Source organism: Vulpes vulpes, chromosome 4, assembly GCF_048418805.1.
Source record: "Vulpes vulpes isolate BD-2025 chromosome 4, VulVul3, whole genome shotgun sequence".
Lineage (NCBI taxonomy): Eukaryota > Metazoa > Chordata > Mammalia > Carnivora > Canidae > Vulpes > Vulpes vulpes.
Genome location: NC_132783.1, coordinates 115730335 through 115757270, shown reverse-complemented (window position 1 = coordinate 115757270; position 26936 = coordinate 115730335). Strand labels below are relative to the sequence as shown.

General features: G+C 37.8%; 1 protein-coding gene and 1 long non-coding RNA gene across 3 annotated transcripts in view; one reads left to right on the top strand and one right to left on the bottom strand.

Moving 5' to 3' along the window:
- LOC140598665 (uncharacterized) overlaps positions 1-5685 on the top strand; it is a 23420-nt gene extending 17735 nt beyond the window's left edge. Inside the window, exons 2-3 of the long non-coding RNA XR_012001208.1 lie at positions 2609-2751; positions 4057-5685. This is a non-coding gene — a long non-coding RNA (uncharacterized lncRNA). The remainder of the gene's footprint in view (positions 1-2608; positions 2752-4056) is intronic.
- On the bottom strand, positions 4065-26936 carry NMUR2 (neuromedin U receptor 2). Of its 2 annotated transcripts, none has more exons than XM_072756788.1 (4): positions 26047-26859; positions 19841-19925; positions 17186-17311; positions 4065-4224 (listed from the first exon to the last, which is right to left on the bottom strand). In XM_072756788.1, exons 1-4 carry the CDS (start codon positions 26770-26772, stop codon positions 4157-4159), a joined length of 1005 nt encoding a protein of 334 aa, XP_072612889.1. In that variant the 5' UTR covers positions 26773-26859; the 3' UTR covers positions 4065-4156. The 2 variants fall into 2 exon arrangements, with proteins under 2 accessions (XP_072612889.1, XP_025866346.2); XM_026010561.2 differs by lacking the exon at positions 4065-4224 and adding an exon at positions 11505-14260 and having other exon boundaries at positions 26047-26936.

The window sequence follows — 26936 nt, the reverse complement described above, 5'->3', positions numbered from 1 at the left end:
TCTGGCTTACTGTTTTTGTAAATAAAGTTTTATTGGACCACAGCTGTACTAATCTGTTTACACATTGTCAGTGGTTGCTGTAATGCTACAATGACACTGTTAGAGAGTTGTGAAAAAGAGTTAAACTATTTTTTTAGTTCAAGAACCTAAAATATTGGGCAGCCCCAGTGGTTTAGCAGTTTAGCGCCGCCTTCAGCCCAGGGCCTGATCCTGAAGACCCAGGAGTCTGAGTCCTGAGTCCCACATCGGGCTCCCTGCATGGAGTCTGCTTCTCCCTCTGCCTGTGTCTCTGCCTCTCTCTCTCTCTCTCTCTCTCTCTCTCTGTATCTCTCATGAATAAATAAATAAAATCTTTTAAAAAAAACCCTAAAATATTTACTATGTGGCCTTTTTTTTTTTTTCCCAGAAAAAGATTGCTCACCCCTTGGTCTGTACTAACATTTCCCAAAATGTGCCTTCAGTGACATTACCTCAGTGGGATACAGTGAACACACAGGCAGGGAACTCCAAATTAAAGAAGATTAAGGTAATTTCTTCACTGCAGGACTTTATAGAGCCTTTAATATTTCACTATGAATGTGAATATCTAAAAGGAGGATAAAATGTGCTTTGCAGGTTTGAGAATAAACTCTTAGAGAATTAAGATGGTATAATGGTTTTGATTTCTAAAAATGCCCAAATTCTGGCCTGAAAGACACCTCTTTTTTACATCTCTGGATAAGTTCTTGTATTTCTACAAGGAAATATGTGGTGACTTCTTTGTAATATCTACCAAGAAAAATAGCTTCTCAAGTGCCCAATACCTCAATGCAGGGCCCTCCTGTAAAAGGTCATGTTGAAACATACAATGTATATCTGAAGTTACATAAAGTGCTTCCTATCCTCCACCTGTTTTAAATCTTGGGATATTATTATTTCATGTCAGGCTCATAGATAAAGGGCATTGAAGGGAATTGATCAGGAGCATTATGGCAGGTCTGCAGATCATGACCTAACCCAGCTTATGTGCTTGGAGGAAGTGGAAAGTAGAGTATGATCACAGCCATGCCTACGCAGAAGCAGCAGTTTTTAAATGGAAACATAGGAAAAGGAGTAGAATCTTGTTTGTACATTTATGCTTTCAAGGCACAGTGTTTGTGTCTGATAATGACAATGGTCCAGTCAATATTCCATCTGAACCATCTGATATGTAACCTTTTGCTACATGCAACTCCTTCTTTGCTGTTGGTGGGGACAATTGAAAATGCCCTGGCATGGTGAGACGATGCTGTAGTGTGTCCTTTCTCTATAATTTGCTGATTTTCCCCGACTTTTCTGACTTTCATTTTTTTTAATTTTATAGAATTCGTAGTGAGACCAATCTTCTAGGAAAGTTAGTCTGGGGGCACCTGGGTGGGTTAGTTGGTTAAGCATCTGCCTTCAGCTCAGGTCATGATCCCAGGGTACTGGCATCAAGTCCCACATTGGGCTCCCTGCTCAGCGGGTAGCCTGATTGTTTCTCTGCCTCTGTCCTTCCTTCTGTTCGCACTCTTTCTCACTCTCTCAAATAAATAAATAAATAAATAATCTTAATTAAAAAAAAAAAAAAAAAAGAAAGTTGGCCTGAGCCAGTGGTCCTCAGATTTCAGTAGGTTTAAGAATTCTTGGAGATTTTTAATGATAATTCATATTCCTGTATTCCACCTCCAAAGTTCTAGTTAAGCAGGTTCAGGAACCTTTGTCTTAACAAACTCCCCGGTTAGGAGTTTGTTAAGACAAAGAAGGTAGTCTGCTGGTCGTATATATTTTTTCCCAAGATTTTATTTAAATTCAAATTAGTTAACATACAATGTAGTATTAATTTCAGAATAGAATTTAGTGATTCATCACTTACATATAACCCCAAGTTGTCACCCCAACAAGTCCCTCCTTGATACCTATCACTCATTTAGTCCATCTCCCCACCCTCCTCCCTTGGAGCAACCCTCAATTTGCTATGGTTAAAGAGTCTCTTATGGTTTGCCTCCCTCTCTGTTTTATTTTATTTTTCCTCCCATATTTTGAGGAACAACTGTCTTGACATTGGCTGGAGAAGCAAAAGAAATCTTTTTTTTTAACTTTACTATTTTTAAGTGATTTTCCTAGAGTTTGCAATATAATTTACAACTAACTCAAGTACACTTTCACCCTTCTTTATCCCTAATAACCTTTCTTACTTTGAAGTTTGTTCTGCCTGAAATCAATATAGTAATTCTTGCTGTCTTTTGATTGGTATTAGCATGGTATATTTTTCTCCATTTGCTTTTAATTTACATGTATCTTTACATTTAGCATGGGTTTCTTATAGACACATACAGTTGCATCATGTTTTTTGATCTACTCTGACAATCTGTGTCCTTTAATTGCATTTAGACTATCGACGTGTAATGTGATTATTGATACAGTTGGGTTAATATCTACCATATTCCTATTATTTTCTATTTCTTGTCCTTGTTCTTCCTGTTTTTGTCTTCCATTCTTTTTTCTTTTTTTTCCTTTTGTGACTTTAGTTGAGCATTTTATTTGATCAGTTTTGTCTTTTTAAAAATAATATCAATAATTATATTTCTTTTTTACTTTTTTTTTTTAGTGGGTGCAAAAGAACAGTCCTCAAGCTGACATGTAGTCCTGCCCAACTCAGCAGAAGAGGGTTGGAGTAAAACTCCAGGCTGGTGGACTAAGTTTAAATTTTACTCCAAAATCAAATCTCTTCTTGGGAAACCTCTGAGACAGGTAGGCAGTTGGTCTAGATTTAGATTTCAAATTTGGGCAAACTGAACAGATATATGATTAATAAATTGGACCTGGGAATATTTGAAAGTCTTAGAGACTATAGGGGTTCTCTATATGTTAGGAACAGTTGTGTCATTTTCATAAAAACAGCAATATCGGGAGGAGTTTTTAGGGTCAGACCTTAGAAAGCCCAAAATTCAGTTCTCTGGGCCTTTGAATATACTTTCTGGAAAGTTATATTTATTTATTCATGAGAGACAGAGAGATTGAGAGGCAGAGATACAGGCAGAGGGAGAAGCAGGCTCCATGAAGGGAGCCCCACGCAAGACCCAATCCTGAGACTCCAGGATCACACCCCGGGCTGCAGGCGGCGCTAAACCACTGAGCCACCGGGGCTGCCCTATTTTCTGGAAAGTTATAGCATCTCCTTTTCTGGAAATTATTAAGAACATTATGAATAGTGCATACAACATGAGAGCTTGCTTGGTTTGCACACTATTTACAAGAGAAATGAAGATTTACTAGAACAACAAAAATGGAGCTGTCTGCAAAGATAATGTGCTGTCTAGGCAGGCAGCAAACTTACATAACTAAAATGTACAAGTGTAAGATATGTTGTGGAGGGATTTCAAATATCTCATCATTCTAGGGTTTTAAACTGTAAAGTTGTAACTTTTAAAGTCCTCGTTAGCTTTGGGATCCTGAGTCTTATGTATAATCATCGGATGCCATTTTTGTTGTTGTTGGAAAGCATGGCAATTTTATATTTTATTTCTGTAAAAATAATGTATGTGTCCACTTGGGGGTAGTAAAGTATTTTTTCAGTATCTCTAGGGAGTCTTCAGTACTTCCTCTGCAAATACATTAGACCGTGAAAACAGTACCAACTAGATGTTGTTTTGTATCTTTTATTTTGGGACTGTGTCTTCTACTGTATAAACATACACAATAGGAATTATGAGCAAACACAGATTTTATTTCCTTTTTTTCCTGTAATACCCAGAGAGTTAAAAACATACAGATTAAAATGGTTTTATCAGCAACAAATATGCCCAGGGCTGAATGTCATTTGAGTTAATTCTATAATGGTGGTTTCATTATGTTCAATTCAATTCAATTCATTTCAGTAAGATAGTCCCAAGATGGTTTGAAAATTCCTGAATTATAAAGATATGCTAACACTTGAATTATTCTCCTGCTCTTAAACAATTTCAAGATTTTCATATTTTTACTGTAATAACAGTAATGTAACAATTTACTGTAAAACTTAGTGGATTAAAATAATGCATCTTTATTACCTCCTAGTTTCTGCGGGTCAAGAATCTGGGCACAGCTCAGCTGGATACCCCTGGCTCAGGATTTCTCATGAGGCTGCAATCAGGGTGTCCACAGGCTTGCAGTCCCTTCAAGGCTTGACTGGGATAAGATCTGCTTCAAAACTCACTGGCAGCTGGCTTCTCCAGAGAAAGCTATCTAAAGAGGGAGGAAGAAGAAGAGCATAGGAGAGAAACCAGCAGAGAAACCAGTCTTTTTGTAACCTATTCTTGGAAGTGACATCCAGTCATTTCTGTCATATTCTATTTGTTAGAAGCAAGTCAGTAAAGACAAGCTCACACCCAAGGGAAGGGGGATACATAGAATGAGTATCAAAAGTAGGTATCATTGTAGGGGTCCATTTTATAGGTTGCCTAACACAGATGTAGCTATCACATTTAAAATTATTTCTCTTTTGAAAATTGACTCAACAGCATTCAGTAGTTAATAAGATTTCTATTTTATGATTGGAGTAACCAGAATCTGTCTCGCGCCTGGTGTCAGTAGACATGGTTCTAGTCCTTCCCATGTGCTGCCCAGTTGTGGCACCTCAGGCTTTTAAATCCTGATTCATAGTTTCCTTGTCAACAAAGAGAGTCCATTTGATTATACTTTTTAAGATATCTTCTAGTTTGGATATTCTTTCGTAGCAGATGATCAAATTCTGTTCTAAGGGGGTCCAGCTCTCTTTTCTTTAGACAAGAGTTTCTCAACCTCAGCACTATTGACATTTTGGATCTGAGAATTCTTTGTTGTTGGCAGGGAAACTCTCTTAGACATTTTAGGATGTTCAACATCACCCCTGGCCTCTACTCACTAGATGGCAGGAATAGCTCCGTATTTGTGGCAATAGAAAATGTCTCTGACTTTGAGGACCACAGATCTAAGCAGAGCTATAGTTTATCTAACATACAAAAATTATTTCCTCTTCTGAAACACCTTGGTTTCTCTCCTTAAGGAAAAAATATATAAATTAATAAGTCTACAGGTGTTAATAACTTATAAGCATTTGTAATTTAAAAGAAAAGTGCTCTTTTGAGGTAGAAATTTAAGACCTAGAGAATAATATTTCTGGTGACTGTGTAAAAGGGAGGGTGGGAGGAGGGTAGGATATTATTCATGTGAAGCACGAATCATACTTATTCTACAGAGAAAATGAAACTGCTAGAGAAAAATTTCCAGAAGCCACAGAAGTGATTGTGTGAAAGCATTCATGAGACCTGTGATAGCTAATTTTATGTGTCAACTTGACTGGCCCATGCAGTGCCCAAACGTTTGGTCAGACATTATTTTGGGTATGTCTATGAGCATATTTCTGGGTGAGATTAACATTTGGATCTATTTGGGAGAGCAGACTGATTAATCAGATTGCCCTCTCTAATGTGGGTTGGCCTCATCCAATCAACTGAGGATCTGAATAGACCAAAAAAGGGTGAGTTAAGAGGGAATTTTGCCTACTTGAGTGATTGAGCTGGGCCACTGGGCAGCCCTTGGGCAGGAAATTATGCCATTGCCTTGCCTCTCTGTTCTCAGGCCTTCAGACTCAGACTGGAACTGTACTACCAGCCTGCTTACCATAGATCCTTAGTCTCAGTTTTCATAATAAAATGAGCAATTCCTTATGCTAAATCTCTGTCTTTCTCAACCTATGTATGTGTGCATGTACATGGGTGTGTGTGTGTGTGTGTGTGTGTGTGTGTGTGTGAATTTTACTGGTTCTATTTCTTTGGAGAATCCTGACTAATAAAGTCCTGGGGAATTTAGAATAAGAGAAAAGATGGTCAGGGGAAGACTTCTGGGGAAAAGACTTGAAAAGAGGATGGAAGGGAGGATTTCAGACAAGTCACAACTTTTCTAAGCATTTTCAGCCCCTGGACTGTAAATTACAGAAATATATTTCCATATAATGGAAATATATTGCATTATATGTTCCATTGTAACACTTAAGAAATTTCTATTTGTCACAGCTTCCTCCTACTGCCATCCTCAACTCCCAAGCACCATTGACAAGGAGTCTCTCCTTGACCAAACTTTATTAAAGCTCCTTCAAGCCTTCTTTGTGAGAGTGCCTTCCTTGGCCCCCATCTTTGACCTGTTTGAGTTCAGTTTTAGCAGAGCATCCTGCCAAGTCAGTTTAAGAGCATCCTTCTTCCCAATGACATCCAATCAAGTTATTTTCCTCTGCCCTTTATCTAATCAAGCTCTGCTTCCCCTACCCCACTCTTGATACCTAACCAGTTTCCTCTCAGTAATTTTGCATCCCTCCCTCACCCTGGTCACTGGCCATAAATCCCCACTGGGTCCTGTTATATTCGAGTTGAGTTCAATCTATCTCTACTATTGCAGTAGTCTATCCCTTATTACAAGAGTCTTGACTAAAGTCTTCCTTGCCATTTTTGACTAGTGTCTGGTGCAATTTTTGTTTTATTTTATATCACAATGCAATGACATCTCCAGTAAATAAAAATCACAGGGGACAGATTAAGACTAGATGCTTAGACATTTCTTCAATTGGAGTCAAACTGCAATTTTATTTTTTTTTTCTACTCAGGATGACCATGTACAAGTTACCTAGGTATTTTAAAAAATATTTTATTTGTTTATTTTAGAGATCGTGCACAAGTGGAGGGAAGGGCAGAGGGAGAGAATCTCAAGCAGACTCTGCCCTGAATGTGGAGCACCATGTGGGGCTTGATCTCATCACCCTGAGATCATGACCTGAACTAAAAATCAAGAGTCGGATGCTTAACTGGCTGAGCCACTCAGGTGCCCCAACCTAGGTATGTTTTAAAGCTACACCTTCCTGTCAAGAATTGGTCCATATGAAGGGAATATAAATTAATTTTATACTTAATTATGTCAATATAAACCTAGTGATGAAATCCTCTTTAGTAAAGCCCAAAGACCATACTGTATGTTTAAGAATTATGCTGTTTTTAGATTATGTTTCATTTTCTGAGTTATCCAGATTGTCAGTTCTCTCCATTCATTCAAATGTAGTTAGATACAGGAAGCAATGTGAGAGTCAAGAGAAATCAGTCCAAATATTGACCCTGCCACTTATTGTTTTATATTGGACAAAACAACTTTCATTTTGTGCTTTAGGCTAGTGGTATAGATTTGTAGCTAAGAGTTGGAGGTCTAAACTTAAAACCACGTTAAACCTCATCTTCAACATATATTGGCTCTGTGACCTTGGGCAAGTTACTTAACTTCCCTGTTTCTGTATTTTTCTTCTTGGAATGAGGATTATAATAGTGCCCATCTCTTGGGAAGTTCTTTGGAAGGTTAAATCAGATGATAAATGTAAAATTTGTAGTACAATAGCTAGAAAAATCTTAATAAATATTGATAGCTGAAAGGCACATTGGGCTAGGTGATCTTGAAGTCTTCTTCATTTTCTAAATTTCTATAAATTTCGTAAGTTACATAGGCATTCAAAATAGGCTGCATATCAGGGCCAGAGTTAAGAATAGATAATAGATAATGAAAGAATGAATATAAACTTCTTTTTAGTTGGCAAATTTGAATACCCCAGGATTCAACAGATTGAGAATAAGGACATATTTGCTATTCATTGTCTGTGTTTTTAGATTTAGATCAATGTCTGCCACTTGATATAGATATATATATATAGTATCTACTGGGAAGGGAGAATGGAGAGTATATAGCATATGGAGCAATTAAGAACAGGTTACAGGTCAAACTTCCTGTCTTGGTCCCTAGTCCTTTTACTTATTTACTTGTATAAATAGCAATCCAGTTATCTCTTCAAGCTTCCATTATCTCATTTGTCATATGGTGATTGTTACAAGCTTTACTTGATACAAATGTCAAGCACATGGCCCATGATCTGCCACATATAAGTGTTTAATAGATAGCCATATATGATCTAAATTTGATACTGAGGTTCAGGTACAAGATACAGCTAAACATTCGTTTCTCCATATACTGGAGATAATGTAACCATTAGCACCCCTGAGTCTTATCTCCTTGTCTCCCTGTTATTCCTCTCTGAGCTTGGTGTCTATGCTGGAACGATCACATTACTTGGATCCTTAGCCTTCTGTCTTCTAATTCTGAGAGCCAAAAATCAGACCTTTAATTCCCCAGATGAAGACATGCCAAAGGCCTTTTAAAACAATTAATATATATGCTTGTCCCTAGCAGCCTGGGAGCCTTGTGGTTTTGCTGACTTCCCTAATATAATATTGATTAATCTTTGATGTAACAGAGAAACAATCTTTAATACACATTCATGCTTTCATTATTAATGAAATCCTACCAGTTTGTGATGGCATCTTGGGCAGCTTTTTTATCTGGTGGAAATGACTGCAAAAAATACCTGACACAGTTCCTGGTACAGAACTCAGTTAAATCATTTTACATTTGAATGCTGCCAGAGAGAGTAACATTCTCTAAAAACTGTAAGCAAAGTGAAATGGTATCAAAAAATATATCTCCATGAAGCAATAAATGCCTCCATTCCCATTTATTATTTTCCCACAAACACTTATCACAGTGCTCCTTAGGGGTCTGGCACTGTCCTAGCATGTTACAAATAGTATATTCACTTATTTAATCCTCATATAACTACTGTGATATAGATAGGTACAGCCATTATGTCTCTTACATGGATGGCAAAATTAAATTACAGAGAGATTAGGTAACCTGTCCAAGGTCACACAGTTAATCTTGTTATAGCCCGTATTTGAACCCAAGTATCTGGCTCAAGTGTTCTTTTTTTTTTTTTTTTAAGATTTTCTTTATTTATTCATGAGAGAGAGAGAGAGAGAGAGAGAGAGAGAGAGAGAGGGGCACAGACACAGGCAGAGGGAGAAGCAGGCTTCATGCAGGGAGCCCGATGTGGGACTCAATCCTGCGTCTCCAGGATCACTCCCTGAGCTGAAGAAGGCAGGCGTCAAACCACTGAGCCACCCGGGCTGCCCAAGAGTATTTTTCTTGAGTACAGTGTTGGGTTTCCAATCTATATTAATGATTTAGTGGAAAATAAGTAAAGAGGTAATATTTGGGCATAACATTAAACTGAAAGGTGATGCCAATGAGATAGAGTCCCATGTAGAATCCATGTAGTAAAACGGCGTACTCACTGTACCATTCACTAGATGTGTGTCTTTAGCCTCAATACTTCATTACCTCTGGTAGTGTCCCACATCTCACCCTTGGTCAGGCCATGGATGGTGAGTGGAGTATACTTCCATGACCCCCGGCATTGGGATTGTCCATGTGACTTGCTTTTAGCATGGAAAGCACATACTGCAGAGGGCAATTGTGTTTCTTGTGAGTGCCCCAGGCTGCGTGGAGTGGAGGTGCCCCAGCTCACCTGCAGGTATACGATTAAGATGTAAATACTGTTGTGTGTCTCACTTAGACTTTGTGCATGCTTATCTATTTTCCCAAGTGTAAGAGAGGACAAGTTTTAATTTGTCAGTAGTGGAGCTGGGGGATGTAACTCCCTCTTAGTGAAGCTGAGAGAACTTAGTGAGATAATCATGCACATGAATATTATGAGGTAAAACAGCTTCTACTGTTTTGGTAGAAAAAATTGGTAATAAAGTTAGGATCAATATTAAAATATTTAACATTTACAAAGGGAAGCATGGAATTTTATAAGATATTCCTTCTGTTGGTATAATATTCAAATAAGCAAGCTTTACTCAAGCCTGTTTAAGACATAATTTCAAAATACTTACAAATCATTCTTACTTATGCATTAACATAGGCTTCTTAACAAACATTTTTTTTCTTTGAAAATAATGAATTGCCTTTTAAAAAATATTTTATTTATTTGACACACACACAGAGAAAGAGAGTACAAGTAGGGGAATCAGTAGAGGGAAAGAGAGAAGCAGACTCTCCACTGAGCAGGGAGCCTGATGCAGGGCTTAATCCCAGGACCCTGAGATCATGACCCAAGCTGAAGGCAGATGCTTAACCAATTGAGCCGCCCAGGTGCCCCTGCTTCCTTTTCTAAATAGTATTTTGTTTATCAGTTCAGTCTAACCATTCTAGCCTACTACATTCACAGTATATTTTTCACAATGTATATATGTCATTGGCAATGGTATTATTTAGGTGCATGCAACAATTTCTAGACCATGTATAGATTAATTAAAACTTCCAAACATTGACATTACCTAGAAAATGTTTCCAAAGTATAACATATACATATGTCTAATGTAGATTTCAAATGTGATTTAACGATTTAAAGGGGATGAAAAAAGGGAAGGAATAGATTGTTCAGACCTGTTTGGCTTGCGTAAGTTAGTACAACCTCAATACTCCTTATAATGTTTATAATGGTACACTTCTACAAATTTAAAAAAAATGAGGCTGGGTACCTGGATTAAGTATCCAACTCTTGATTTCAGTTCAGATTATAATCTCAGGGTTATGAGATCAACCCCCACATGGGGCTCTGCACTGAGGTGGAGCCTGCTTAAGATTCTTTCTCTCTCCCTCTCCCTTCCCCCCTCCCCACCAGCTCACACAGGCTCCCTCACTCATGAGCATGTGCTTTCTCTCTTAAAAAAAAAAAGGTCTCCAGCCAAGTAGAGAGAATGTGGTTGAGCACCTGCCTTCAGCCCAGGGCATGATCCTGGAGTCCTGGGATCAAGTCCCATATCGGGCTCCCTGCATGGAGCCTGCTTCTCCCTCTGCCTTGTGTCTCTATTTCTCTCTGTGTCTCTCATGAGTAAATAGATAAAATCTTTAACAAAAAAACCACCAGATTCTTATGTTGGAATAATGATACTTTTAAATTCTCCTGCAATGTGTTCATCCAACTATAACTCATCCATTAAGACAGCATCTTTATGTTAGACTGTTAAGGATACTTTACAATAGTAATTATAATAATTTAAGTCATAGACTACTTTGAGAAGCTAATCAAAACTATAAGCCTTCTCTACAAAAAAGTACAAAGAGTTATGAACACAATTTCAGGAGATTCTTGGACTTCCTGACACATGTTCATGAGTCTCAGATTAAGGATCTTGGCTGTCGGGCAGGCCTGGTGGTGCAGTGGTTTAGCACCGCCTGCAACCTGGGGTGTGATCCTGGAGACCCGGGATGGAGTCCCACGTCAGGTTCCTGTGGGGGGCCTGCTTCTCACTCTGCCTGTGTCTCTGCCTCTCTCTCTCTCTGTGTGTGTCTCTATGAATAAATAAACAAAATCTTAAAAAAAAAAAAAAGAATCTTGGCTGTCTTTATGGACTAGACAATTTGGCAAACAACATTCTGAATGTCTTCAGTTCACTAAATTCATGAAATACCAGAGAGCTCAAAAGTCACTGTTTAATTGCAAGAGTTAAATTACCAATATGTTATTAATCATGTTTACTGGCCTCTTCTGTCATTATTCCAAAATGCAGAGATCACAAGGAATTCACAAGGAGATGATGAAGTCAACTATTGAGTAGCATTGAGCAATTTAGTTTTTATTTTTCTCTTTGTTCTACTAATTGTATGTGAACCATTACATCAGCTAAGTCTTAGACTTGTGACATTTCAATTTTCATTTTGAAATATGTTTCCTATATGTATATATATGCATGTGTGTATGAATATGTATATAGACAAAATATCAACACTTAACTCCTTTTCCCCTTCTTAAATGCTAGGCTTAATGAAATCTATTGCCCTTGACTTGAACAACACCTTTTTTTATATAGTAATATAGCACTTGTATTTGTATTTTGTAGCACACTTCACACACATACACACACACACATACATACACAAATAATTTCTTCTACAAAATGTAAACTCTTAAGGCCAGAAAATTCATAACCTGGCATAAAGCACATAACCTATGGGTACTAAGTGATTTATCAAAGAAATAATGAGCAAATAATTCTTGTATACATTTTTGAGAGAAAAAAGGTAAATAAAGATAAAACAGATCAAAATTATAATCAAACAGCAAAATTACTAGCTTCAATTTTAGTGTTCTTTCTCTATGCATTCACCTACAATAGCAACATATTTAGTTGTGGTCACTGGGAGTTGATGTTAAGGCTGGTGACCTTATTAGATCTTAATTTGAGCATGCTTCTAAAAGGTGAGAAGGAAATTAATTTCTCCTCCATTTCTGAGGTTTTATTTTGTTGAGTCCTTTCAACATGATCTTCAAATGACTCAAGGATTCTGCTCACCAACATAAACCATCACTGGAGGACTCTAATTCATTCAAGTTGGCTTATAATTAGCAAAGAGATTTAAAAACACATACATTGAATCACCTTGAATATGATTGTTCAGTTAGGAAATAATGATGTCAGGGACCGATATCCCCATTTATCAATAGGATGGCTCATTCAATTTAGGGAAAATTCAGAGACTAAAAACTGGAACTTGTAGTTTTAGCATCAGTAAGTATCTGGGATTGGGAAGAGCCTTCTTGTACCACAGGCACTGCAGACATGCTATTATAATCACAACTGGCTAAACAGCCAACTGAAAGTCAAATATCCCTATCAGAAACACAACCTTAGTCTTTTGGCTCTTACTGCAGTTCCATTTGGAGCTGTTCTTTGGCTCAGCACATTGGAATGTGAAGTCAACTCACTTACCACATATTTATTGAACATCTACCATTGTGACAGATATATTGCCAGGATTCCAGCAACAGGAAAAATGAATACAAGATACTTCATGCCTTTGACAAATTTACATTCTGACAAAACAAGTATATAAATCTCTGAAATACAAAGCGGAGTGAGAAAAAGCTTAAGAGAGAGACTGACAGGTCAGATACCACATCTATTTGAATAAGTCAAGCAGGGTTTTATGGAGGTACCACACTGAGATAGATTGAAGCATGGGTAGGAGAGCAACAGATGGGGCCTGGAGATGAAGAGGGCATTTTCTAATCAAATATGTACAGCTGGGATAACTGGGGCACATTTTCATTAGAAGAGCAAGTAACCGATTTTGAATAGAATATATATTCCATATGATGCTGTAGTAGATGAGTCTGGAAAGTTGATTTTTCTTATATGTGTGAAGACTGGTATATAGATAATGAAGGATTAAGTAAGTGAAAGTCATGGGTTTGAGACCAGTAGTTGCTATTTAGCTTAGGTTTTTTTCCCAAATTAGTTTTTTTCCCCAGATATCTCTGTTTATTAAGACTTTAGGAATGCATGTCTAGACCAAACTATGAGAGCAATTAAGTTCACATTCTTGGAATAGTTGGTCTCTATTGACCTTCCACCCATAACCTTCTCCCTCTTCCCATTCTTGTCTAAGTAGAACTTGTATCTGATCCCATTTTTGGTGAGGGATGACTGAGAATGACTTGGGGATCAGAAAGGTGGGAATAATAGTTCTATAAAGCATCCCCATATTATCAGGAGGACTCTTCAAGTAAGGCTTCAAAACTTTAATGAATCACATTATAATGACAAAATATGAGGCAATAGGGTAAATAGTTTTCTGTGGAAGAACATTGACATGGATACCTCAAATTATGTAAAGTAGTATAAGCATCTACATGTCTCCCTTTTATGTCATACAGGGGCCACTGGTTGTGAGAGTTACAGCCTAACTCAGAGTGTGAATGACTCAGGATAAATGATTTCCAAAAGTGAAAATTACTCAAAGTATAGGTGTCATATTTTATAGGTCATGATTATTTTTTCTTTCCATGAACAAGTCAAGGGGCATGAGGCAGTTAAGATAATGGAAAGGTAGCTAAAAATCAGAAGGTTCTGGGTTTCAGATCCAGATTTAGTAGCGATTTGTTTTAAAAAAAAAACCCACACAAAATAGAAATGGGTATATAAATTCTAAGACTCATTTCACCTCCCTTCTATCATATAAGGAGGCATAAATTAAGGGTGTCCCTCCCTATGGGATGGTGGCATAGAGGAATGTCAACTCTTTGAGCATTCCTTTTATGGTGCCTCTCCACTACAGAGGGTTGTGGGTAGGGGAGAGCTGCTGATGGACAACTGACAAGGGAACTGGGGACCTGCATCTTCAGTCAGCTCCACAAGGTGACATTCTGTCAGGAAGATGTTCCGCTGGGCAGGTGGCCCCTGTGGGTGGTGCTGGGAGTGCCCCTGTTTGCAAGAAGGAGAGATCACATTCCAGAATGCTGCCCGGAAGCGGCGAGAGAGTAGGTTATAGATAATGGGGTTGACGGCTGAGCTCAGGTAGAAGAAGACACCTGGAACACAGGAGATTAAAAAAAGAGACACACTGAGGAGAAACTGAGTGAGAGGTATGATAGAGAGAAGCATAAATATTTAACAAGGGCCTCGAATCCCTGAGACTGCCTCTTTTGGAAGTAATAATATATACAAGACTCTAATTGAGAATACAAAATGCTCTGAACAGATCTACCACCTGTGTATTTAGGAATCAAAAACAGAAAGATTAAAGAGTCTCAGAAAAATTTAGGCTGGTATGGGATCTCTCTGAGATGCTTGGCAATTTCCTTTGATCCCCACTTGTTTAATTAAAGAACATGCTCTCATAGCATTAACGAGAGATGCTTAAGTATCAGAGGAAAGAGAGATTGTTTTTATCTCATTGGAGCTTTGCTTAAATCTATAATTTGAAACTGCAAGCGATGGAGGAATAGCAAATCAGTTAAGGCATAGTCTCTGCTGAGATTTCTTATAATGCTAACTATCTCTTCAATAAAATATTCCCCAGGGCCCTTTTCCTACCTGGCCTTTCCCCTTGATGGCTCTTCCCACCTTCCAACTTCATTAAATAATTGTATTTTGTCATTCGTTTTCTCCACCAAATGCCCTGCACACTGCCATTTCCTTGTTTGTTATACACACTTCTTTTATTACTATATCCTGTTTTATTTCCCCAAGGCCCAAGATGGGCCTAAGGTTGAGAATCAGAAGACTTAGTTTCTGATCTTGTCCCTTGCTTGTTCTGTGACCTTAGAGGGAACTGGCACTTCAATTCTTTTCTCTGCAACATACCATCCCAACCTACCTCTCTGAATTACTGTGAGGATAAAGTTGAGATGCTATCACAGAGGGACTGAGAATGGCTAAGAATATAAAACAAGTGATAGGTACTGTTAACAACATTCATTGTTGTCCTCATTTACATAGTTCAGGACATAGAGAGTGCCATATGCCCTATGCACAGAATTGGGCAGGGAGGAATACAAGAGAAGAATATTGCTGCAGACTGTTAATTCATTCAATAAATTCTTATTTTGTGCCAGAAGCTTTGAGGCACATTGGTAGATAGTAGATTTAGACTTCGTTCTCAAGAACATGGAATAGTATTATAGAGGAAAAATCTATGCCTAAATTTAGCAGTTAACAAAAGAACAATACCAAACTGTATCTATTAAGAGTGAAACATATGATACTAACTGTCACCCTATGGAAATTCACATAGCATAAACACAAGGACTATAATAATCATGAAGGATTTAATTAGGTGATTGAACACTAGCCAGACCCTGAAGCGGGCAGGAGATAGTTGGGGAGGAAAGGAGAGAATACTACAGGTAGAAGGTATAGCTTGAGCAAATGCGCAAAAGTAGGAATGGTTATTATCATGCAAGATTAATGCAAAATGTGCAGAACTCTAATTAACCCATTTGACAAGTGTATGGTTTATGAATGGAAAAATATAACTTGAGGATGAAAAGGCAATTTGGGGGCTTTTAAAACATTTTGTAGCATTTAAGACGTTTAGACTTCATCTGGTTGGCAATGTGGGGAAGAGAGAGAAATTTTAACAGGAAAATGTTAATATAAATGTTGTAGTTTAAAAATCTTAAAATGGTTGTCTTGATACATCTCAAGATGTAGAGTCAACTGGTCAAGTCTCATGTGATCTTGTGATATTTTACAATTTGTTTTATCACTTTCACTTTTCTCAGCTTAATCACAAAGTTAAGCTAAGAGCTGTAAATATTTTTGAGGTTAATAATTAATTAATAATTAATTTAACAGGGAAGAAAATACTAATGTCCGGGTGTAAACTGTTTACATGGCCTGCTGAGTACAAAAGAGAGAGTGATTGGAAACAGATATTATACATGGCATTCAATATGCCTATGAACAGTAGTTTTTGCTTTATCCACTCCTGAAGCTTAACACATGCAGGTCCTCCTTCTCTCTCTTCTCTGGTGATGTCTTTGATAATCTCAAGAGCCCAGAGAACCAGCGAGTGACTCACCAAGGTAGCTGGAAAAGGTGGTCTGCATCAAAGTCTAACAGTCACACCAGCTGAGAAAGAGGGATGTGGGCAACCATTCTCTGTTCCATTTCAGAGTAAAGCACCCTGAACTTGAAGTTGGGTGACTTGGGTTGGAATGCTGTTTTTTACCATTTGCCAGCCAAGTGACTTTGGGCAATTGAGTTCTTTTTTGTGGAACTGTTCTTTCAGCTGTAAAATGGTGATGGCAATATCCTTGTGACAATTATAGAAAGATATGTAGAATTGTGTAGCTTAAAAAGCTATTATTTTATTTACTTCTTACCTTAGCTGATGGTTAGTATAGAACAGGCATTATTGCCATTTTACAATTGGGAAAACTTGACATGAAGGAAGCCACATTCTTCAGATCACTCAGAATAGTAATGATATGAGGGAGATGCAAATCCAGGTCCTCTGACTTAATGTCCTTTCCACCAAATTTCATGGTATCCTTCACAAGCATCATTAAAGTAGCCTAAAAGCAGATCTTGATGCCTTATGAATAACTTTTAGTTGGCTTTCATGAGGATCTAACGCTTGCTGGAGATAATATGAGATTTCAGGGATTAAGCCCGGATGTTTAATTAATAAGAACCAATTCAATCATGTGATCATTGGAAGTAAAACAAAGGAATCGCCTCTTAGACAATTTTCCTGCTGTAATCATCATGCTTAGAGTTGAGGTCTTCAGAAAAGCACCCACCTAGAATAGTGATCTGGTATATTTCTTTTGGACGCATAACATACCCAATCAATATATGAATAAAGTAACAATCAAATGTGTTCTTTATTGTATGGTGGGTCCCCATAATCATCAGTATATCCAATAGAACCTACTACTCTAAGCAAGATGAAGCAGCTGCAATTACCTGAACATTTGTGATGCAAACCAAACCAGCCAAGATTTTACCTGATACCACATGGATGAGATTGAATGCAGCAGCCAGGGATTCAGTCCACTCCTCCACAAAGCTAAAGAAGAGCCGGTCAATGTGGAATGGGGCCCAACAGAGAGCAAACACTAAGACCAAGACAACTGGAAAACGATGATGAATGAGAGAGCAAAAGACAATCAAAGTAAGGATAGGTACACAATGTCCACTCTAAGTCCATACATTCCTTCTGGCATTCCCCACCCCCACCCCCGCCATCTTTCTTAAGCTATCATTATAATGGACCATATATGTCTTAAGGAGCCTCTACATAGAGTATTTACATGTGAGAATGAATTGTATAGGATTTAGGATCAGTTTTCCCTAAGATTATTCATGATTTCTTGTATAAATTTACTTTGGAACACTTAAAACAGTATTGACTATTCAAAGTTCTGAAAGCATTCTGTCATGGAAAATATATCACAGGAAGGTTGTTGGAACCATATAAACTGGTTATAGAAATAAAGTGAGTTCAAGCAATTGGTGTTCTTTAAAGTCATAGACTGATAATAAACTATTTATGTAGTATATAGTATAAATGTATTAATTTATCTTATTACTCTAGAAATGATTAAAAACTTCTGTGCATTCAATCATTCTGTAAGGGGTGGGAGAGACAGAGAAGAATCATGAGCATAATATTGCTTTATAAGCATCTTTTGATTGGGAAGGCAATGTGTTTGTTATAACTTTCTAGAGTACAGACTTCCAATTTCTTTTTCTTTTTTCTTTTGAAATAATTCTAGATTCACAGAAACACACTATTGCCCAGTTTTTTAATTTTTAGCTCCCAAGATAGAGATTAGTGCTACCATAGTTTTTCTTTGGGGCATTTAATCTTCACCAATATAAATATGTATGTTTTTCTTTCTCTTCTGAAGTTGTAAAGTACTTTTATTTCCCAAGACATGATGCTTGAGATTTGCCTCAGAACAATCTTGTAGGGGCTGGGGGACAGATAGGAATATAGATGAAACAAGATTAGCTATGAGTTGATAATGTTTGAAGCTGAGTGATGGGTACATGGGTGTTTATTTTACAGTTCTCTGAACTTGTGAGCACATTTGAAGTTTCCATAGTAAATGGTACATATATTTCCTGTTGGCTGTAAACATATTCAGAGTAGGTGGTCTGCCTGTGTAGTGTAGTTTCAAGAATATCTAAAAGCTTCTTCTGAGTTTACTCCTCAAAGGAAAAGTTCCTAGTCTGCTCACTACCACCTACAGTTCACTTTAGCTAAAAATTTAATTACTGTTGGGGAACCTGGGTGGCTCAGTAGGTTGTGTCCAACTCTTGGTGTCAGCTCAGGTCATGATCTCAGGGTTGTGAGGTTGAGGCCCTCATGGCTCAGCAGGGAGTCTGCTCTGGATTCTCTCTCTCCCTCTGCCCCACTCATAAATAAATATTTTAAAAATGTAGTTAGCATTAAAATTGAACACTCTACGTCCAAAGGCAAATACTTTACTATTTATTCTATCAGTCTGGCTTTAATGTGAGTGTAGAGTCTTTTTGTGAGAGCAGATTATGATCTAGGAGAAAGGGGAGAGAAACAGAATGAAGATATGAGACTTCTTAATAGAGAAAGTCAGATACCAACAATCTGGGGCCAAATTGGGGCCAAAAAATTTCCAAGAAGATGGCTATCAGACAAACTTTAGTGACTTCAAAAATTTTTTGTTCATAAAACATCACATAGTTATGTGAATGATTTATATGCATATTAGTCTGAAGGATTTATTTTTTTTCCAAACCTTAGGTTTTTACTTGGGAAGCTTATTATAAATCTCCTTTCTCATCAATATCTCTCATACCCTAGTGCAGGATCATACATTTTTATAACATTCTTTTGGGAGAGTGTAGAACAGTGCCTGAATTTTTAAAAACAACTTATCTATGCTAAAAGTATACTATTTTATATAAAATGAAATAGGCAGGATGACTGTTTAGAATTATTCGAGGCCAGATATTCTTAATCTAGAATTAAAAGATCCCAGAAAAGTCCAAGGATGGGTGTTAGGAGGTGTATGATCCCCTAAAACGGATTATAAAATGTTTTGTATAAGTGTATTTGTATGTATTCTGAGTGGAGAGTTCACAGCTTTCATATTTAAAAAAATCGTAACACAAAATAGGTTAAAATCACCTGCTTATTTTATATTTTATTTTTTAAGATTTACTTATTTACTTTAAAGAGAGGCAGGAGAAGGATACAGGGAGAGAGAGAGATGGAATCTTAAGCAGATTCCAAGCTGAGCATGGAGCCTGACTTGGGGCTCATGACCTGAGCAAGACCAGAGATCAGATGCTAAACGGACTGAGCTACCCAAGTGCCCCTCACCTGCTCATTTTAGATAAGAAAAGCAATGCTCAAAATCTCAGGGTGAGGTTTACAGAGTATATTACAATGATGCAATTTAGGGTATTGTTTGAGGGTTAAAAACTAAAATAAAAAAAAAAAAAAACTAAAATAGAAACAAAACAGGCAAGTCCCAGGAGGTTGAGAAAACCAAGGTTTCAATGTTATGTTTCAGGAGAATTTTGATTCTGATCCCAGCAGCACTTTCTCAGTACTAAATGCAACTCTTTTGCTTTCACAAACAAAGAAACCCCAAACAAAGTGGAAGACTTACACAGCATTTTGGTGATTGATTTTCTGGCAGGTCTTTGAATATTTGCAGTCACTTCATCTGCCCCAAGGAGCTGATCTTTCTTCAGCTACAAGAGAAGTGGAAAAAGATGCTAAGGGAGGGAAACATTGTTTCCTTCTGTCAAGATCCAAGAACTGTAACTCTAACATTGATTTTGCAGTCAAAAATCTGAGATTTAAAGATATGTAAGAATCCATTAAATATTTAACAATAAGTTGGAGGTGGAGTTGGATCCAAGTCATCTAACTCAACTGGATTACGGTTATGGCTATGTTGCAGTGCTACCATGTATCATATGCTATTCTGTAGAATGCTAGTTATGTAGTATATTAATAGATGTTCCATGAAAAGTGTGAAATCTTTTTTTTTGAAAAATGTGAAATCTAAAGTAAAAAAAATGTTAGGCTTTTTCATCCATCCATTAATTTAATAATTATTAGATGTGTATTGGAATGAAATCCCTCTTCTGTAGGGTGAGTGGGCAGTAGAAAACAAGAACAGATATTGTTTCTTGCTTCATAAAGCTTATAGTCTTTATTGTGGGTCTTCTCAGAGCCTTTAATGTGCTTTGCAGACATTATGAACATCTTCATGGGGGTTTGTATATCACCCTAACCCCCATCCCCACCTTCCATACCCCACATCTCCCACCTCAGCCTCAAGGGAGATAGTGCTGCTTTGACTGAACAATATCCCTCCTGACCCAACCCCTTTCAGTGGAATGCCTAGTATATCTTGAGAAGCACAATTTAGGGAAATCTGTGTTACTAATATTACTGAGAAGAGTACATATGTTTTTGAGTTTATATGTTAAAATACACTCATTCTGTTGTAAAATGTGGTTATCCTTGAAGAGGTATATAAAAATTAAAAAATTAATACCTGTACATGCAATTTTTCCTACCTATATACTCTAGAGGACTCTGGTAGTTATTGTAGCTCATTGTCCTCTCCTTCCTCCGAACTCGCATAGCACTGAAGATCTGCATCATTCTCCTAGTTGTAGAATTTTCTTCTCTTTAATTCACATATTTTTATTTGTGAGGATACACAACCAGATAAAGAAAGCTTCAAGGACTCATGATAAACTACCATCAAATATCTAGAAGCTAGTACAGTATATATTTGTAGTTGATTATCTAGCATTTATTCTTTTCTCCTACCAATGGTATCCTGATTTTCCTTTAGGGATTTTAGTCCTTCTCCATTCTTAGTCACTAATTTGGATGGGAATGATCCCAACTCCAGCTCCAGGTTCAGCCTTTGAATAATGTAGCTACTATCCATCAGTCACAGTAACTGGATAATTAGATCCAACACAATTTCTGATACTTGCTTGTACTTCTAAAAATGGAAGTTTTATTTTTCTTTCATTGGGAGCCCTTCTTGTTTTCTGCATGTGAACTCTGGAATACAACAGCTATTTTTTCTTCCCATGAAAAAAGTGCGTGGAGCCACCAATGGCCTGCAGTGTGGATCTTGAGGTCAAAATCAACAGTACAGACAGAAAAACAAAGAAACAGAAATAACACTAGGTCTTTGAGAACATGTGTGTTTCATGGGATTAATCTTCCTCGAAAGCCAGCTCTACCTCTTGACTTTTCAGTTCTATACTTCCCTTCACATTTTGTCAGATTGACTTGAGTTTCCTTCATTAACAATGTAAAAAGTTCTGACACTACTGATCAAGGCCATCAGGTGGAAGGAAAATTCAATGTACTCTATGTACTCTTGGGTAGATTAGGATCAATTTATTGAACTATAAGGAGATATATTCTAACTCAAGATGAAAAAGGGATTGGTGTGATTATGTGAAACAGTGCAGCAAACTACTCTAAGAATCAGTGAGCTTCCTCGGCTGGATGGCATTTTTATGGAATACTGTAGAGAAGGTATTTAAAATTAAATAAGATTTGGAAGGGGTCTCATTGGAAGTTGCCTCCAAAGTTTAACAAAAGATTATCTTGTCTCTCTAACATGTAAGCTCTTGGAAGTCAGGTAGTTCTCAGGACCACACCAGTCATGAAGCTTCCACTTGGAATGATTAACAAACCTGACCATCTGTCTCTGAATATAGTGGTGCTCTCTACATATACCTGTGTCTTCACAAAGTGGGGGGTTAAAGTACCTGTGAGATTTGACCCTTCAGAGATGATCTAGAACTTGGAAAGAAGGAAGAAAAAATACTGTGCAGTTATTAAGAATAGATGGGAGAAAACTGAAGATTAAGAGGTTATAAACATAATAGTAAAACAAAATAATGCAGGTAGAGCATTCATCTCAGTGCCTGGCATATGATACTCAAGTTATATATTACTGCTGTCATTCTGATTATTATCCTTTTACTCAAAAGACATAATAAAAACTGAATTTTGATTAAACAGGGTTATTTATTTATATCTGTGGGCCCACTCATGTGGATTATTGAGTCCCTTCCAGAAAAATTCTCCTTCTCATGGTACTGCTCATACATAAGCAATACTTGATTAAAGCAAAGAAGCAGGCAGATGCACTGACAAAAAACCTTGATATTTAAGGTAAGAGTAATAAATCAAACTGCCAATCTTACTAACTCATGATCAGTTAAATCTACTAAAGATTCTAATTATTTCATATCATTAAAAAATGTCTCATTATTACAAGATAGTTATTGCAATATTTGATTTAAATCCATAATTAAGAATAATAAAGAACTATTGAGATCTCTTAGTCCGTTCTGTGGGTGGGTTTAACAATTTTCATTGGTAATTTCTCTACTTCAAGGAACAATTTCCTTAAATCAAACATAAAGCAAACAGTCCATATAATTCTTTTATAAATAGGCTTCCTGTACAGTGTAGTTTGTAATGAAAAGAAAATTATAAGGGTATTAATTATTGCTTAATTTTTAGCTTCTGTAGGTTTTAGTGATACAACTAGACAACTAGGAGAAGAGTGAAAAATTGAATATTTATGTATCATATACATTGTTTCAACATAAGTTGAAGGAAGTGATATAGTAGAGTAAAATCCAAACAATTTGTCCAAATACTGCTTTATGTTTGAATACTTTTGTTTCCCTTCAGATGTTTAGCAAAGTAGATACTCAACCATTAAGTATTATATCCACCTCTGAACTTTTATTTTAAAGGTCAAGATAGAAAAAGAGGAGTGAAAAATTGTGATTACTGCATAGGAAGCTCAGGGCCTTCCTACCCTGCTCTCATTAGCTGTATAAGATAAGAGGTAAGGGGGAGGTCAATGGAGGTGACTCAAGTTGATTTATTATGCTGATCAGTTGTTTATATGATTACAGTCATTCCAGCAGATGTTCATTTATATGGTTTGTGGAGACTAAGCTTCAGAATACCAAAATATAATCCTAGCTTTTGTGTAAATATTTCTACAATCTGAACAAAATCTGTTTAATTATAAAAAAAAAATTAGTGCAACTCTGTTTGGCACGGCTGGATTCTGCTACAATTCATAATTCATCTGCTTCAATTCAAGTGTTAATGCTGCACGCAATCTCAACAAGTACTAGTTGAGAGCTCCAAAAGAACTTCCTCTCAGATAGAAAGAAACTTGCCCTGGTGTTGTCTGTTTTCCATCTCTAACATATTCTAACCTTGGAGAGCAGCTCAGTGGATACTTATGTCCTGGAATGATGAAGCAGCCCTGAATGCTCAGCTTTAAGCATGCATATGGGCTCCCTTCTTCCTTAGTCCTGGGATTTCATCAGTCTTAGGTTTTTTGCCTTCCGAAGGCAGTGAGTACCAAAGGCAATCATAACTTTAGATTTGCCAAGGGAGTCAATAACTTAATAGTCATCAGAGTTGCTTAATCTCTTTTCAGTCTCTTAGATCAAAAAGCTCTTTGAAATAATGTTTCCAATTCTTTTGCTTTCTAAGGTAGGAAAGCTGAAGTCCAGCAATGAATAAAATAATTTAACTTCATTCATTCATTCATTCATTCATTCAGCTTACAGTCTAGTTGGGGAGAAATAAATTGAGGAACACAAATATAGAATTGTAAATTGTCATAAATGCAATGAATGAAAATCACCAGGAATCATGACCAGATACACAAGTACCAGGTGTGGCTAGAGAGTCAGGGAGAGCTTCCCTGAGAAAGTGTGGGTGAAGTAGGATTTAAAGGATAAGTTAGAGTTAGAAAAGCAAAAGGGAATGTGATGGTCAACAGTAGCAACATTTCAGGCAATGATATAGCAAAAGGTATAATAGCATGTGCAAAGGCCCTGAGGCCAATCTCATAGACTGGGGCCTATTTCTCCTGACTCTTAGTCTACAGATCTTTAAACTCCTCTAGCAATGATTTACTAAGCAGATAGTTCCTTCCCTGGTGTCCTCTGGGTAACAGTTCATCCTTCCTGAGAATAGGAATAAGTTGCACTATACACAGAGCAAATTAGGTAGTTTCTAAACCACCTAACCACAGTCTGAGCTGTCACTTAGCTCCTGATACAAGGTAGCTATAGGTTCATGACAATGAAACAAAGTCATTGGTTGGGGATAGAGGATGTGTGTTTCCTATTCAAAGTTAAATACTTCTTTCAAATTAACCCAAGATGAAAGATTGTTTGGTGTTGGACAAAAGGTATTAGTCAGTTGGGGAGATTTCTCATAGCCCTCATGATATTTGGAATTATGTAGAAGTCCTTTCCCTCCAGTGATATATACAGGACATCCTAGACATTGCAAGCTAGTCTGGGTGACCTGTGTCTCTGGATGTAGAGGGGGATCCCTCTAAGAGGAGACTGGCAAACCTCTCTGTCTGATTAAATTTACTCCTATGTCCAGATATCTGTGGTTTTTGGAATTTGTTCTTACTACTTGGACTGTGCTACTTACCTTAAGCAAAGCAGATATGGAAAAGGACCATTGTGGGACACTCATTTCTGACACTCACCTTTCTCAGAGATGTCCTGAGATGGGAGTACGTTAATTGTCACAGAATATCTGGTGGCAGAGCCATCTTGAAGTATATGATGTGAATGTCATGTTTGCTTTGTTTTCATTTATAATTCACTTTGCTCCTGCTCACAGATTTTTTTTCTCCTTTAAGTTATCACAGACTGTTAGAGCTATTAGGAGCCCTAGATATGATCTAAATGTGACCTTTTCATTTTATAATGTGAAAACTAACTCCAGGAGAGAATTATGTGGCTTGCTTAAAAGTGTATTTTATGTGAGCTTCAGACCTGGGAGTCTAAATGGTCCCAAGACTGTTTCTTACACAAGCTGCCTCCTTAAATGGGCATAAAGCTGTCACAGTTAGATTTCATCCCTATGAATTGGGATGTAGAATATACCAGGAGAGGAATTATATAGACTCACTACTACCCTCACCAAAAGTAGTTTCTCTCAGCTAATTTAGATCTTAAAAAAAGAAAACAAAAATCCGTTTACCACCATTAGTACAGGAAAGGATCTTCTAATTATTAGATATGTTACAAACTAAGTGATAGTTTTTTAACTAAATCTCAACTATCATTTATTACCCCTTTCTTCTACTTTATCTATATGCTCTGTTCACTTCCTTGTCTCTCAATTTCCACCTGATCAAGAGAAATCCAAGTTGGTCACACTCAAGCATATTTTGGCATTTCAGCCTGATATTTCAACCAAAGGATCAAAGCAACCATAAGGGGCAGTCCGACTTTAAAACTGTATGTCTGTCTTGGAGTATAAGATAGGCAGAGATAGCTTATGTTATGCTCTGACCAAGTTGATCTAGAGAAAAATTTCAATGCAGGCAGTAGATGGAGGCAAGAGAAAATAGGATGTAGAACAATGCCTCCAGGGGTGGCCACTTTGTGCTATTTAAAATGAGGTTCCACCTCAGACCTACTGAATCAGAATTTCCCTTGGGGGCGGGGAGGGGCCTGCACATTGATACCATAGTAAGATTTCTAGGTCATTTGTAGGAACTCCTTAAATTGTGAAGGCCACAGGCATAGAGGAAGAATAATGGAAGGTGACTTACAGGAAATGGTTTATAGTTGTGGTCAGTATTTGCCTAATTTTGAGGCTAGCCCATTAACTTCTATTTCCCCTCTAAGCTCATTCTATTTTTCTCTATACTTCCTTTCAATTCTGAATTTCTCCAATTCTAAGGTTTACCTCTGAACTTTGAGTCAGTGGCAGAAGAAGGGATGCTGTGCTAAGCCGGGGAGCTTGGATACTCACTTTGAGGCCCATGAGGTAGTAGAGGACACTGATGACAGTCATGGGGAGGATGTAGAAGAGGAAAGAAGTGACCTGAATGATGAAATTGTAGATCCATATGGGTTTGATGACCGCACAGGTGGCAGAGCCTGGGACCAGGGACCCATTGGGGAAATAGTGGACCTTGATGCCATGAATGCTGGTGTTGGGCAGAGAGAAGAGAACAGAGAAGCCCCAGACGACGCCAAGGATCCTGAGAGCCCGCCTCCGGGTGCTCTTCAGCTTGGCGCGGAATGGGTGGAGGATAGCCACGTAGCGCTCCACGCTGACCGTGGTGACACTGAGGATGGAGGCAAAGCACACGGTCTCGAAGAGGGCCGTCTTGAAGTAGCAGCCCACGAGCCCAAATAGGAAGGGGTAGTTGCGCCACATCTCATAGACTTCCAGGGGCATCCCAAGGAGCAGGACCAAGAGGTCAGAGACAGCCAAGCTGAAGAGGTAGTAGTTGGTGGGTGTCTTCATAGTCTGGTGCCAAAGAATCACCAGGCACACCAGGAAATTGCCAATAACCCCCACCACAAAAATTAGTGCATACACTGCAGTCACTGGGAAGAAGAATTGGCTGCGGGGAGGCCCATAGAGGAAGGCCAGGTAGTCCTCGGTGCTGTTCATGTATTTCTCAGATGGATCTTCCAGTTCCTGCTGGTGGATCCAGGAATCATTCTTGTGTTTTTCCATCACTGACATTAAAATGCAAGACCTGAACCTCCTCTGATTTGATCGTGTGTCCCAGGCTGAGCCAGAAAAGAAAGAGAAAGCAGGCAAGAAAGCACAGACTCAGGGGAAAGAGGGTAGGAGAGAGTGAGTAAGTACTCCAGCAAGCCTGGGCTGCTCAGATCGGATCCTTTTTT